Source organism: Diprion similis, chromosome 14 (assembly GCF_021155765.1).
Source record: "Diprion similis isolate iyDipSimi1 chromosome 14, iyDipSimi1.1, whole genome shotgun sequence".
In the NCBI taxonomy this organism is placed as follows: domain Eukaryota; kingdom Metazoa; phylum Arthropoda; class Insecta; order Hymenoptera; family Diprionidae; genus Diprion; species Diprion similis.
This window is the reverse complement of record NC_060118.1, coordinates 564,803-579,191: the sequence shown is the minus strand read 5'-3', so window position 1 is coordinate 579,191 and position 14,389 is coordinate 564,803. Positions and strand designations below refer to the sequence as shown.

The following is a 14,389-nucleotide window of genomic DNA, read 5'->3' as shown; positions in this document are numbered from 1 at the left end:
TTGAAACGTCCCGGCTGTCTGTGGGTTCCTTCACGGATCGCCAAATAACTCCACTACTACAGATATAGAATATCTGGCAGTGTGTATTTTTTATGAGGTCTTGGATGCAATGGCACCAAGATACCAGGTATTCGGCAACTGCGAATTTCATTACGGTAAACACATACACGTGTCTCGAGCTGTTTGCGCATTCTCTTATCCAAATGGTCAAATACCTACGAAAAACTGATAATTAACAATTGTTGAAGCCATGGTTATGGAGTAGCCAGCCATGCGAGTCTTTTTTCCATTCAGCACGTTCGATGACATCGACCTATTCTAAAATCATCAACTCCAGCATGCTGGAGTTTCTGCACCACGTTTGGCGGAAAATTTTACAAAAAGATGTGTCTCAAACACCGGACAATACTTACGGCCTTCCTAATAATAAGAGAGCGACCGTATTGGAGACTGGACCTGGGAATTTGAGTGATGAGACAACTTCCTATTCACATAATGACGAGGAAATTGAACGGCCGATCGCACAGGAACATGCTTTACACACGGCTGAGGGGCTGAATATGCAGGTGGTCAAAATTTCCGAGATTTTTTCTCTAATTCTATCTATTTCCAAAGAGCTACCTTCAGAACTACCCAAAGATGATAATAATGAAAGCGATATAGAAGCTGAAAGTGTATTAACCAACTATCTGGATAACCGCATCCGAGATAAAGCAATATCGTATGAAGATATACTTATCAGAACCAATCTAGGAAACAACAATACCATCGTGGATGATGATATAATATGTAAGGGCACGTGTATTATTTCATCAGATGAATTGACCCTCAAAATATTAAATGATAAATTTTTTACGGCTGATCTTCCCGCAAATATTCCCTTCGTGCAAGTGGCAGATGGTACTGGTAATAAGTCGATATTAAAAAATCAACATTATGCTGGATGCTCAGTTCCGGGACCAACTCACTCAGCAGTGACCGTCTACACAGAGTGAAGGCGTCAATAAGAACGTTAGCATCTGCACATGATAATGCACGTGATACCGCACGTCATCCAACTGAGGGGACGAAGAACGCAGTATCCGTAGGTGATTGATGTGCTTTCAAATCGCCGGACAGGAATGTGCTAAACGGTAGAATTTTAGCATTTTCTGATTTTTCGGGTGAAGGGAGAAGTAGAGAATTTTCAGCCTCGAGTGCTCTTGTACAAAGGCCGAATAAGAAAGGGAAGGAGAAAGGCCTAGGCTGCCACTGATCATGGTTTTCTATTGAGTCGAATAGAAAACTCATCAAGCTGTAATGGTCTTCTATAGATACTACGAAATTTAAAACTATACATGGGCCCAATCCATCAATTATCAACGAATGATCTAGGCGTCATAAAATTCACTTTCTTGAAAATTTATTCTCTTTTAGTGTGTACTAAGATTGGAAACTTTACCAAGCTTTAACCTTTTAGGACTTACTGTTCGCCAGAAATGCCACATCAAAGTTTATCATTTTGACCTAATCGAGGTTTAAGCGCGAATTATTTTCGTATCGTTACCGGAATAAAAAAGTTGAAAAAAATATGTATCATATGTGAAAATCGCTCACCTTTCCGAAAACATTATTCATTTTTAGATAACTATTTAAAATCAACCTCAAAAACACATTTTTACGCAGCCAACTGCTTTTTCTTATGCGCCGCCAATATTTATCTTATATTTGAGTTTTTCATGTGAGAACTGAGATTTTTTTTAGCAAGTAAGCCAAATTTTCATAGTGGGATAGCCATGAGATCTTACGTAAGACACATTAAATTGATAACAGTCTGTTATTAATACGCTCTTTTTCAAATTCAAAGGAATATTTTTATTTTTCCGATGACAACTTTGGTATTCAACCCATTGCATTCACGTCTCCCAGTAACAATCCTACGGTCACACGGGGTCCAGTGGACCCCGTGCAGAAAAACGGATCCTATTTGCATTCTATTTGACGTATTGACTTGAATCTTGCGCCAAACTCCAATTTAAAATTTCTTCCGAATGATTCTATAGTTGTTTTCTGTTTGAGATTGTGTATTATTAAAAAAATTGATAAAAAAGACAAAGTCACGAAATTGAAATTTTTTTACAAAAAAATTCACTGAGATTTCAATTTTCGCAATATCGTTAAAACATACGGCATTTCACTCGTGAAGCAATATATTTTCAATTGAAAAATAGAGCCTTAATGAATTTTCAAAAAAGTATATTCATCTTGGAAGTTGGAAGTTACGAATTTTGTTGAATCTCTTGAAATGGCAATGGTATGTTTATACTTGCTAAATAATAATGTAAAAAAAAAGTTGTTCTGGACGTAAAATATCCACAAAGTTTGCCTGGGGTTCACTGAAGCCCGTGTGATCCAATGGGTTAAGACTCTCTCTAGCAGTGAACAATTCAAAGAAATAAAAATATTCCGTTAAATTGTAAAAGGAGTGTATTATTAACAGACTTTTATCAATTAAACGTGTCTCACGTAGGATCCCATGGCCATCTCACTCTGAAAATTTGTGATTCTGACTGAAAAAATCTCAGCTCTCACATGAAAAACTCAAAAGGAAGATACAGTCTGGAGGCGAATGAGAAAAAGTGGATTTTTGCCTAAAAGAGTGTTTTTGAAGTTGATTTTGAGAAGTTATCCAGAAATGAATAATATGTCCGGAAAAGTGAGTCTTATATCAGACACATATTTTTCGTAATTTTTCATGCCCGTAATAATAAAATAATTCGCGTTTAAACTTGAGCTAGGTCGAAATGATGAACTTTGATGTGACATTTCTCGCGAACGGTAAGTCCTAGAAAGTTAAAACTTGCTGAAGTTTGCAATCTCAGTACACACTAAGAGAGATTAAATTTTCAGACAGATCAATTTGCAGACAGATCAATTTTCTCACGTCCAGATCATTCGTTGATAATTGGTGGATTGGCCCATATATGTACTATACCAAATCATACCATAAAAGATGGTCATCTTCACGTAGAGATTAGTATTTTAAGGAAACATGACCTTCTTCCCAATTTTCTGAAGTTCTCAAAAAATTGACCTGATAGGCTAGATTTCAATTCATCCAAGTATACAAACAAAAATTTAGGTCCACCTTGTACAAATTCCAACGCAGTGTCTTAAACCTAGAAATTAGCGACACCCATGCGACGGTCATTAAGTTATAGAAATTACTTTTGAATTTAACAAAGTATATTAAGAAATTCCTGCCTGAGGAAATCGCTTTGAGATTCTTTGAGTCTCAAAACAAACATCTCGACATTGAATTTATAAGAATTAAATCATCCAATAGGAAAAATCTAGAGAAACTTCTAACTCACAATAATATCCGCAAACCTAAGAAAATAGATAATTATAAATGGGTGGTGAATTTAACGAATACTCCAATCCAGGAATATGTTATGGCCGCTATAAGCTTAGGTCCATGGTTTGCCTTTGCTATATATCTATATTCTTGCAAACTACAATGACCTGTGGATCTCGCCCGAGCTGGAAGACCAGTCTCGTTTCGGAAGTAACGATTTAAACACCGCTCCGAAATAAACGATTGCAAATGGAATAACGCTTGGTACCGTCTTATTTTATACATAACAGCCTTCTAAACATAATTCCATTCCTATTGCCAACCTCATAGCGGATTTTGAATCCAACATACATGTGCTTCCTCACGGCAGTTACAATCAAGCCAGAATTGATTTTTCTGGCAAAATTTGTAATTTCAAACACAATACAAGAGTTAAATCTTACTTTTCCTACGAATCTACCAAGAACACTAAATAATCCAAGAAATCACACCCTGAGGTTACGTTTTTAAAAGCTGACAAGGGTAACACCACGGTTTGTATATCCAGAGAAGATTATAGAACAAAGATGTTGAACCAACTGAACGACAGCAACAATCCCTCTGGATCAGTTCACTTCTGCACTACAGATCTGTTTCAATGCTTCCATTTCTAGATTCAACGAGACAGTTTTGTCGCAAGCCCTTGGCTTAACTATGGCTTTTCCACTTTCTTCAGTATTATCAAATTTCGTGATGGATCATTGAGAATCAAATTGTATAAAAAGATTACCTTTTGTGGTACCATTCTACTACAGATACAGGGACGACATTCTCACAGCAGTTCCCGAGAACTCTGTTCCTGTTTTACTTAGTACTTTCAACAAATATAATCCACGCCTTCAATTCACTATCGAGACAAAGCTGAACAATAGTATCAATTTCTTAGATGTCACGACCATCAATAACCATCTGGCTATAGAAACAGATTGGTTTCAGAAACCGACCTGGTCACAACGATATTTGAATTTCGAGTCACACCAACCGAAGTCCTACAGGATAGGCACCACTATCAATGGTATTAAAATTTTCTGAATTATCAATCAAAAACTGTTAAAATTTGCAACCATTGGAGTTTGACGACGAATATCTTTGAAACGCTTAATTTAATCGACAAATCATAAGAAACCATTTTTGTAGAACAGTTAATTTCCTACAAAAATATAGACTGCGCATTTGAAAAAAAATTTTTTTTATTGAGTTATAAAATTCATAAGCAAAACAGAAATTCGTCTCAAAATAATCAAACTTAAACCTTTGATATCTTTCAAACGGTGAGGTTTACGGAAAAATTATACGAGGCCTTTTTTGTAGAGCTTTCAATTTTCTACAAGAATATAAGAAGAGATATTTTTTAACGAACATTTAATAGAGAAATATAAATTTTCGTTTCTAATACTGAGGAACAAATGGAAAACTATAAAGCGGAGGACCTTCCTATCAAAATTAAGAGTTCATACTTGGTGAGTATTTTTTAGAGGTGTATAGCAACCGATTTTTCAGAGTATGAAGTATAAAAAAAATAGTCAGTTTTTTTGACCCATCCTTATGAGCATCCTTATTGAAACAGAAATACATCACAATTAGTTGCATTAAAATTTTCTCCGAACTATTTGCTCTTAACCTGAAAACCTACTTTTGGTACATTAAACAGTCTTTTATTTGTGACTCCTTTTTTTCTATTATTTTTTGACCAGATTTTTATCACCGGTCGTGCATCTTGAGGCGATGCACGTTCTACCAATTCTTATCCCTCACTACTCAGTAACTGTTTTAAAACAGAACTCTAAACTTTGTCACTTATTGAATATTTCTCTATGGTATCACGTGGTATGTACGCGCCAGCGTACTGCCGTACTCGGCCGGAAGTTCGCGGTTCTTCGTTGACAACAGCGCCACCTATACCGTTACCCATATTCTATTTTAAAGATGCGGCTCCCTTCTACTCCATGGTGGCGTAGCATGTGACCATCCTTTGATTGATGGCGCTATGCCGCGACCATGTGAACGCGCGATTAGGTATGTGAGCGGATCCACGTCACTTCACTCAAAAAAAAACCGTCAAGTCACGGATCTTTGCGCCATTTGAAATATCCGTAGTACTATGTAAAAAAAAAAATACAATTTCAAGGATTTTGAATTTTTTTCAAAAATGGCCGAGTTCGAGCTATGTAAAGTTTTGTATACCACTGTTGCACTGCTATGTTTGAAAATTCATATCTCCGAAAGTATACATCAGAGCGGACTGATTCTGCAATCGTTCTGTTCGTAAAAAAATGCGCTTTGATGAAAAAAAATTTATTTGAAAAAAAAACATTTCTTTCAATATTTTTTTACCGTTTCTTTTTTTGATTTCGCTGCCATTTCCGCGGGACTAACAACAATTCATGGAGATAATTTTTTTCGGATACCTGTATCCTTCCTCTTTAATCCTAAAAAAAAAAAATTGATGGAGAAGTTGCCAGGGCTGGAGAAAAAAAATGAAACGTCTCGTCGCGCGTCACTGCGCGCGCCGGTCCACGTCAGCGCTACTCCGCGAACTCGGTGTGTTGTGTATATGTATATGTATCGAAGTGAGGAGGTCAGTCACATAATTCCAGGTCAAAGAAGCTGCATAACCGTTGAAAGAAATGGTGAAAAAATATCTGTTCAGAAGCATCTGATGTTGAATAATTTGAGAGAATTGTATCGATTATTCCGTGATCGTTATCCGGGTAAAAAAATCGGTGTTTGTAAATTTGCAGAGTTGGTGAATTTTTAGTAGTATGCGATTTCGCTGAGAATTATGCATTTGTTGTACAAGATTCCACGCAAGGGTTTCACTAGACCAATAATCAGGTGACTATTCATCCAATCGTGGTTTACCATAAAATTTACGCCGACGATCAGTTGAGACACTTTAGTTTTGTGATAATTTCAGAGCATCTGAAACATGATACAGTCGCGGTTCATTTATTTCAAAAAAAGTTGATCAACTTTATCAGAGAGAAGTTTCAAAATTCGATTCCTATAGAGAAAATAATTCATTTCTCCGATGGAGCAGCTTCCCAATATTAGAAAAAAAAGAAATTTCATAAACATAACACATCACTTCGAAGACTTTCAATGCGAAGCCGAATGGTATTTTTTTGCTACATCACATGGAAAATGGCCGTGTGATGGTGTTGGTGGAACTGTTAAGAGATTAGCTTTGCGTACGAGTTTACAACTGATTGGCAATTCCGATCCTATCCAAACACCGCTGGATCTGTATAATTGGGCAGGTTCTTATTTTCGGAGCATATCTTTTGCATACTGTACGTCTGCAGAATATCAAGCGGAAGAATCTATTTCACAAAATCGATTCGATAAAGCCTTGACAGTTCGTGGCACTCTAAAATTACATGCGGTTATTCCAGTATCTCATAAACTCATCAAAACAAAATTATTTTCCGCATCAGAAAAATTTGATTCGACGAAAATTATGAATTAATTTCAAATAGAGGTTGGCTACTAAGCGTTATCCTGCGAATCATCGCTGAAAATATCGGCCCTTTTCAGAGCCAACATATTGCAAGATTATCTATCAGTCATGTAACACAAACTGAGTGAAATAGAATTAAACCCAATTTCAGCACAGGAATGCTCAACGAACCATAACCGTACTGGAATTCTCAGAACAGGTATACAGTTTAACTCCAAGAAAGGATGACCAGTGGACGGATACTTGAGGGCTAGGGTGGTTAATATCTATTTCCGTAAAATGGATAGCCCGGGTAAGTGGAAGAGCATCAAATCAAATTGAACTCCACTTTATCGTATATAATATACGCAACACACCGAATTCGCGGGAGTAGCGCTGACGTGGATCGGCGCGCGCGGTGACGCGCGACGAGACGTTTCATTTTTTTTCTCCGGCCCTGGTAACTTCTCCATCAATTTTTTTTTTTTTAGGATCAAAGAGGAAGGATACAGGTATCCGAAAAAAATTATCTCCATGAATTGTTGTTAGTCCCGCGGAAATGGCAGCGAAATCAAAAAAAGAAACGGTAAAAAAAATTTTCCCAAATAAATTTTTTTTTTTCGAAGCGCATTTTTTTACGAACAGAACGATTGCAGGATCAGTCCGCTCCGATGTATACTTTCGGAGATATGAATTTTCAAACATAGCAGTGCAACAGTGGTATACAAAACTTTACATAGCTCGAACTCGGCCATTTTTGAAAAAAATTCAAAATCCTTGAAATTGTATTTTTTTTTTTACATAGTACTACGGATATTTTAAATGGCGCAAAGTTCCGTGACTTGACGGTTTTTTTTTTAGCGAAGTGACGTGGATCCGCTCATGTCTGCTCTACCTTTACACAACGACACGCTGCGTATGCTTGGTAGACGAGGACAGATGGGAGTACCTTGACATTCTCTCTCTTTTACTCGGTAAACTGACTGTACCATTTATTTTCTGACTGTATCTGTTATTATCTGTATGGCATTGTCGCAACTAATACTAAGGTGACACAAAATCGGTACATCGACCCTACTTAAATTTATTTGAAATCATTTCAATACCCTTATTAATTCCAGGTGGTAGCACTGGTGAAGCTGACGTTCCAGCCGTCGTTTATAATCGGGACCGCCGACGCAGTTCATGTGCTAGGGTAATGCGAGATCCAGATGAGATATTGAGATCTTTAAAAGCTGTTAAGGGCGAGCTGGGTCGAACCATGAGTCTGTCATCGGAAAAAAGGCGAGGCAGTCGTGAGTATTGATAATAGAATGATGAATTTAATCAGTAAGAAATGAATATTTTCATGATCATCCGCTTTATTGATGCTTACTTCGTTTTACTAATTATTTTGAGTTTTTATTTCGGTTCGTTTTTTCTACGTTGTATTTTCGTCGCATTCTTATCGGATAATCGTTTACGTGATATCTTCTACATGTCCTGTTATACTTGTCACGTGGCAATGCATTACATCATACGTATCACATGCATTGCTTGCATTTTATCGTGGCGTCTCTTTTTGGTATTTCTTTTTCTCTCCCTCCCTCTCCCCCTGCGTCTTCTCCGCTCTCGCTTCTTCTTTCTGTGGCTCTTGATCCATCGACTGACCGACCAACCACCCTGCCAAATATTATTCGTTATTGTGTCGTTTCCAACTTTTTCACTCACTATTTTTTGCTCTCTTTCTCTGTTACTTCGTCTTATCTTAAAATGTTTATCGATCAATTTTCCATCACACATCTAAGTAATTCACGTCAAACTTGAACAATTTTTGTCGGCGATCGCATATTACGGTATTATCGAATAGTCACTAGCTATTCTCTCCATGGTTTTCGGATCCCGATATTGGACTGAAAATCTCTAATCGGATTTAAAATGCATTGGCTGGATCACGTGTAACATCACAGTAATACTGTCTGTGAAATATTGAAGCAATCCGCTCAACCGATTTCCGTGGGGAGATTTTTTTGTTTGCACACATACAGTGTGAATTGCTAACGATAGAATAATCCATCATTGTCTATAGTTCAATGCGCACGGGTTACAATCTGTGAAGAGTTGTTTGCCAGGGCGACCAACTATCATAAATTTAGATGACAGCTCACCACGATGTACGTAACGTCCAAAACTTCGAAAGCTGTCGGTATTGAACACGACTGCCAGCAGCAACTGTCGAAATTGTTGGGGTAACGTTCACAACGGTTGGTCACCCTAGCAACAATTGATCTCAGACGTAGTGCATAGGCTGTAACAAAATTCTCAAAACTATATTTAGTTCTATGAAAATAAAAATTATGTAAATATTTATCAGGATGATTGTTCAATTATTTAGATTTGTTTTGTTTGGAAAAGTGAATGAAGGATCGGTAACGGGAATGTACAGTTGTCAATCAACAAAATATTATTACAAATTACATTGATGAGTGAATTTGAGATTTCGGACAAACAATGAGTCGTGTATGCTTACCTTTTAGAAGCGTCGTATGTTGCAGCTGAATCGGTTTAATTTTAGTATGAGCCTGCGGTATTTTTAATTGTATCAGTACTTTCGATTTATTATCACGAACATAATAAACATAAAATTTTCCGAACAGGGTTCGAACAGGCAATGTAGTAAATGAATAATATACGTATAAAATAGTAGTTTTAAGTGTTATGCCAACATGGTAAATCTTTGAAAGACAGCGATTGACTACCTGACACAGTGCTAGCGCAGCTTCATTCGTCACATTAGAATTGAGCGCTGTGTATCTATATGTGACTATAATGTGCAAGTTCTTATAGCGCATTAAACTGTAATAAACAACGGACCATACTGTCGTAAGAAATTCATACTGTATATGCTCTGTTGTTACTTTGTATACGTATCTCGTCGGGAGAATGTCACAGTATGCATTTACCTACCATTCACATGTGTTACTCACCGACCGAAAAATTTGACTGCAAAAGTATAATGAATGCGTGAAGTTGTACGTTCATTTTTTAAATAGTAATATCTATTCATACTACGTAAGAAATTCGCCTACATAGTCAAATGTTATTTGCTAACTGAACGCAGACCAGAAGAATAAAATGAAATCAGTAAAAAGAAGACAAAGTAAAACTTCATACTACAAGTGGCTTGAGTGAACGACCTGAGGATCTCGATAAAGTTGAGCAGTGACTTTTGATCATGATTACGGTGAAACTGAAAATAATGAATGTTCAACCTGTGTAAGGATGGAATTTTGAACAAATTATCTCACAAAAGTAGATATTGAATCAGATTCCGAGCGCAGCATTATTTGAAGACGTAGGCGTGACTCTGATCAGCTTATTACTGTGAACTTCAACCGCGTGTTCTTTTTTTCTGCCATTGCAAGGAATAAAATGAATGTTCAACGTGTATTCTTCTAGTGACGCGTCACTTCTACGAAAAAAAAAGTCAAAAAAATTATCTCACTCCATAAATTTTCATACAATTACATTGAATCGTGGAAATTTATACTGTAATGTGAAATTACGGAATCAGCAAATCAACTTGACACCGCATATTATACGTCGTGTCTCTCTTCTCTTCACGTGTTGTGTATAATTATTGCTTCTTCATAACTGTTTCATTATAGTATGCATTTTTACGTCCTGTATGCACAATCACGACTGTCCATTAACTATTATTATATTTCTGCCTACGTATTGATCAAGATCATCGATCACGCTACTGTCTTTATTATGTTTATTGTATATAAGTTTAGAGTTGTATATTAATAATTTGTATACAAGGCTTATTCTGAAAAAATATTAATGATGATCGTTCATAACTTTTTGCATATTGACAAAAACGAAAAAAAATCTAACAAACGACCCAAAACCAAAATGTGAATCTCAAAAATTGAAAACGGAACTCGAAACAAAATACAACCGTAAACCCGTAACATTCGCTCGATTGAATCGCACCGCTCAACCCCCTGCCATCTCTGTCAATTCGAATACAACCACCCACCCTCGACCGCTACGACCGGCATCCAACAACCAGGATGCGTTGTACCAACCGTTACTGTGTGGCAGTGCGAGCCTGTGTCACCGAGGACTGCTAAATCGTCCTCTTCTAGTGCATTTACGCACTCTACACCACCGCGATAATTTACGCAACGCACTATCAACCATCGATAGGGGGCTCTGGTAAGATTTATTCTCTTTCTCTCCACCCTGTTCTTCTACTCTCTTCTCTCGTTCTCTGAGTATCCGACTAACTCGAGCTTTCTGTCTTCCCGCTGTATTGTAATATCAATCTACGCCGTCCATCAATACACCCATGTCAGTCCCGCATTCGCTGTTGCCTACTATCGTCACAATACATTTGCAACGTTACGACTCATCCGAAGACCCCACCTAATCCCGACAGCTGATTCTACGTGTCGACTTGATGAATAGCTCATCCAAACTATAAATCTCAAGATTATCTGTGTATTCTATTTTCATGTGCTTGAATATATGAGTTTTTACATCAGATCTAGAACATGCAAATGGGAATTTTTATTCAATAAGAAATACATGTTTATCGACTCATACGTTCATGTGTCTACCTTTACTAGTATTTGATGTGTGCGTTGTTCTTAAAGGAATGTCGGACGCCCGTCTGATACATCAGGGCGTATTGTACTCGCGTAATTATTTCTCTTTTCTAAGTATTGAAATCTCTTCAAACTTTGGTATATTATAGGATTTATTATCGTGCTTGTGGGTCGACTCAGAAAATCTTGGAAAATTGACGGAAACACTACAGTATTTACAGTTGTTTTTCACTGGATTTGATCTCAACCCACTTATATTACTGGCAGTACGTAAAGTCCCTGCGTGAAATTAAGTTATAGGAAAGTGCGCATGTGCCAAGAATGTCAGAGTGTGTAAAATTGAGAATTTTATCCAAGCTCTTGCACAGTGTCGTTTCACCGAACTGCAACTGTCCAGGAATAAGGTACTTTGCGCACGCTCCAGAGGCTGAAAAAATCTAAGTTTCCAAGTATGTTGAAGAAAAACAATTATCGCAAAGTTTTTTTATTCTCCAATTGCAAAAAAATGGTAGCTCATTCGATGGATTCAAAACAGTAGAGTTATGTGGTGCCTCATACTAGTAAGCTATCTACGGTATGTATCGAAGACCAACAACCAAAAGGGATTCCATTGTTTCTTCAATTTGCGGATAAAATCCGCATTTCTTCATTTTTGTTGCATATGCCCTCGCGGTAGTAAGATCATCGAATTCTGAAAAACCGCCGGATACACTCTTTTGGTTCTTAGTCCTCGTTAAAGAAAAAACACTTGAATTAAATCACGTATAACTTTCGCAATTGATATTGAAAAAAAGACTAAATACGCCATATGTATTTCAAGTTACTTTACTAAATAGACTTCTTAACATTCGAAATAAAAGTTCAGGGTTGAGGCTAACTACGGGGATCTCGTATTATCATAATAACTGTCATCTACTGCTGACACTGCATTGAACATGGTTTTCCTTAGCATTGGTCTGGGTCTGAGGATAAATTGTAACGTGTATATTATGGTCCTGACTGCACGAATCCTAAATCTTTAATCCCGATCACTTGTCCACATCTTTTGACCAAAAAGTATATAAACTGTATGTCTCTCTCTAGTTCGCATCAAACTCCGAATTATTGTCGAGTGTAAAAGGGTTGTTGATGAATATAGCACTGCGGACATTTCTATACTCTAACAATAAGCTATATTCTAAAACCCGCATCCTCGTGGTCTGACAGTCGTTCGGAGTTCCTGATGCGATCGCATTCCTGAGCCCCTGTGTAAAGTTAGCGAACGCTTGTATAATTATCGTATTTGATACCCATATTACTTTATTTACATATTAGAAATGTTTTTTCAGATTGTCTTCTGCGTTTCTTATTTGCTCATTCCAATTAGGATCTTATTGCGTATCGAGAATCCTATCAATGCTTCAAATGAACGATTATTGTTGAATGATTTTTTCTCAATCTGATATAAAATCTTTTTCAGCAGATCATATGTGCAGTCCATCGCTTATTGACTATTTTGAAAAAAAAGATAATACGTACATTGTACATTTCATCTGTTTGTTTTCCAAGTATAGGGAAAACTTCATTCAATAACCCCAGTTTCTTGATGATTATAGCTATGTACATAACGTTCAAAAGATATGTTAATATACGCTTACTCACATTATCCCTCTACCTGTATACATGTTTGTTATGTACCAAGTACCACCTTTGAAGTATCTTTATGGTAATTATACCGTTAATCGTAGTAAACAAACTGTATGTAACTATTATGATTTGGATGAAAGAAGAAACGAGTGACCGGAATGATTTCACCTCAAACCGCATCTTCACCCTTCCGATTATTCTCCTCGTCAGACACAGGAGTGTGTGAGAATCAAAATAACAAGTATTTTTAATAATTCGAAGTCAATTTTCATAAACGTCACGAGGAAAAGAAGTTTTCGCGACACAAAGACCAGAATGATGATGGTACTATTCGTTCCCCTAATTGATTTGCTGCTCCGACTGACGAGAAACGTGATAGTTTACGGGCTTGATACATAGTTGCGACTTGAGTGTACGATATTTTTATGTAATCGTAGATCCTGCGGTACCTAATTTTCAAATACTTTTGTTAAGACTGAATTCAGACAACTGCGCAGCACAGATTTTTTCAGAGACATCAAGGAATGCTCGAATTCACGGACAGAAATGGATTAGAAAGAATACCATATTCCATGATTCAGTCATGTAGGAAAAGGTCAGGTGAAATGGAGTTTTAAGGTTTAAACGCATTTATTTTACATCTAATAACGTAAAATTCTGAGTTGGATTACAGGAATGATTTCACTATGCTATACATTAATAACGACTAAGAATATTTCAAATTGAAGTAAATCCGTCGATGCAATTTGACAGTTTATGTAAGTTTTGTGTAGTGAGTAATTCGCATATAGTTGCAAGAATTCGGAGAATGGTCACCGCGGCACCGAAAAAAATGCAATGAAGACTTTACATCTCCCGTGATGAATGTATGGACACCACTTCTTTGGAGTCAAATGTACATCAATTGTGGTAGATCTACCTAAGCATATTGTAACTTATACCATTGGCTTTGTAACTCTTACGAGTGGATTTATAAATCTTGCCACAATTGCTGTAGATTTAACGCCAAAAAAGTGTTATCCATACATTCACCACAGGACGCGTAAAATATACAGCATTTTTCTTTCCGTGCACCTGCAAAAAAGCAATTAATCAACTTCGTATTACCGTTATTGAAATTTTGAAAGTTCACATTCCAAAATCCTGCCATCGTTTTGAAGGAGCAAAATAGTCCCTGCATCTCTTCCCCATATTCCTCAGTAATGTGTTCTTGTTGCAATGTCTTATCACAATATCATAAATAATATAATACATGTGGCGTAATGTGCTCGGCTTATTAGCTGGGCCGCTACATTGTCAGAGTTCACGAAGAAGACGGGTGCATGGAATACAGTCCAGTCAATAGAGGTTAAA

At 37.0% G+C, this 14,389-nt stretch overlaps 1 protein-coding gene across 1 annotated transcript in view; it reads left to right on the top strand.

Annotated features, from left to right (window-relative positions):
• LOC124414949 (regulating synaptic membrane exocytosis protein 1-like) overlaps positions 1 to 14,389 on the top strand; it is a 946,547-nt gene that overhangs the window by 898,677 nt on the left and 33,481 nt on the right. The window contains exon 14 of the mRNA XM_046896140.1: positions 7,937 to 8,110. Coding sequence (XP_046752096.1) covers positions 7,937 to 8,110 — 174 coding nt within the window. The remainder of the gene's footprint in view (positions 1 to 7,936; positions 8,111 to 14,389) is intronic.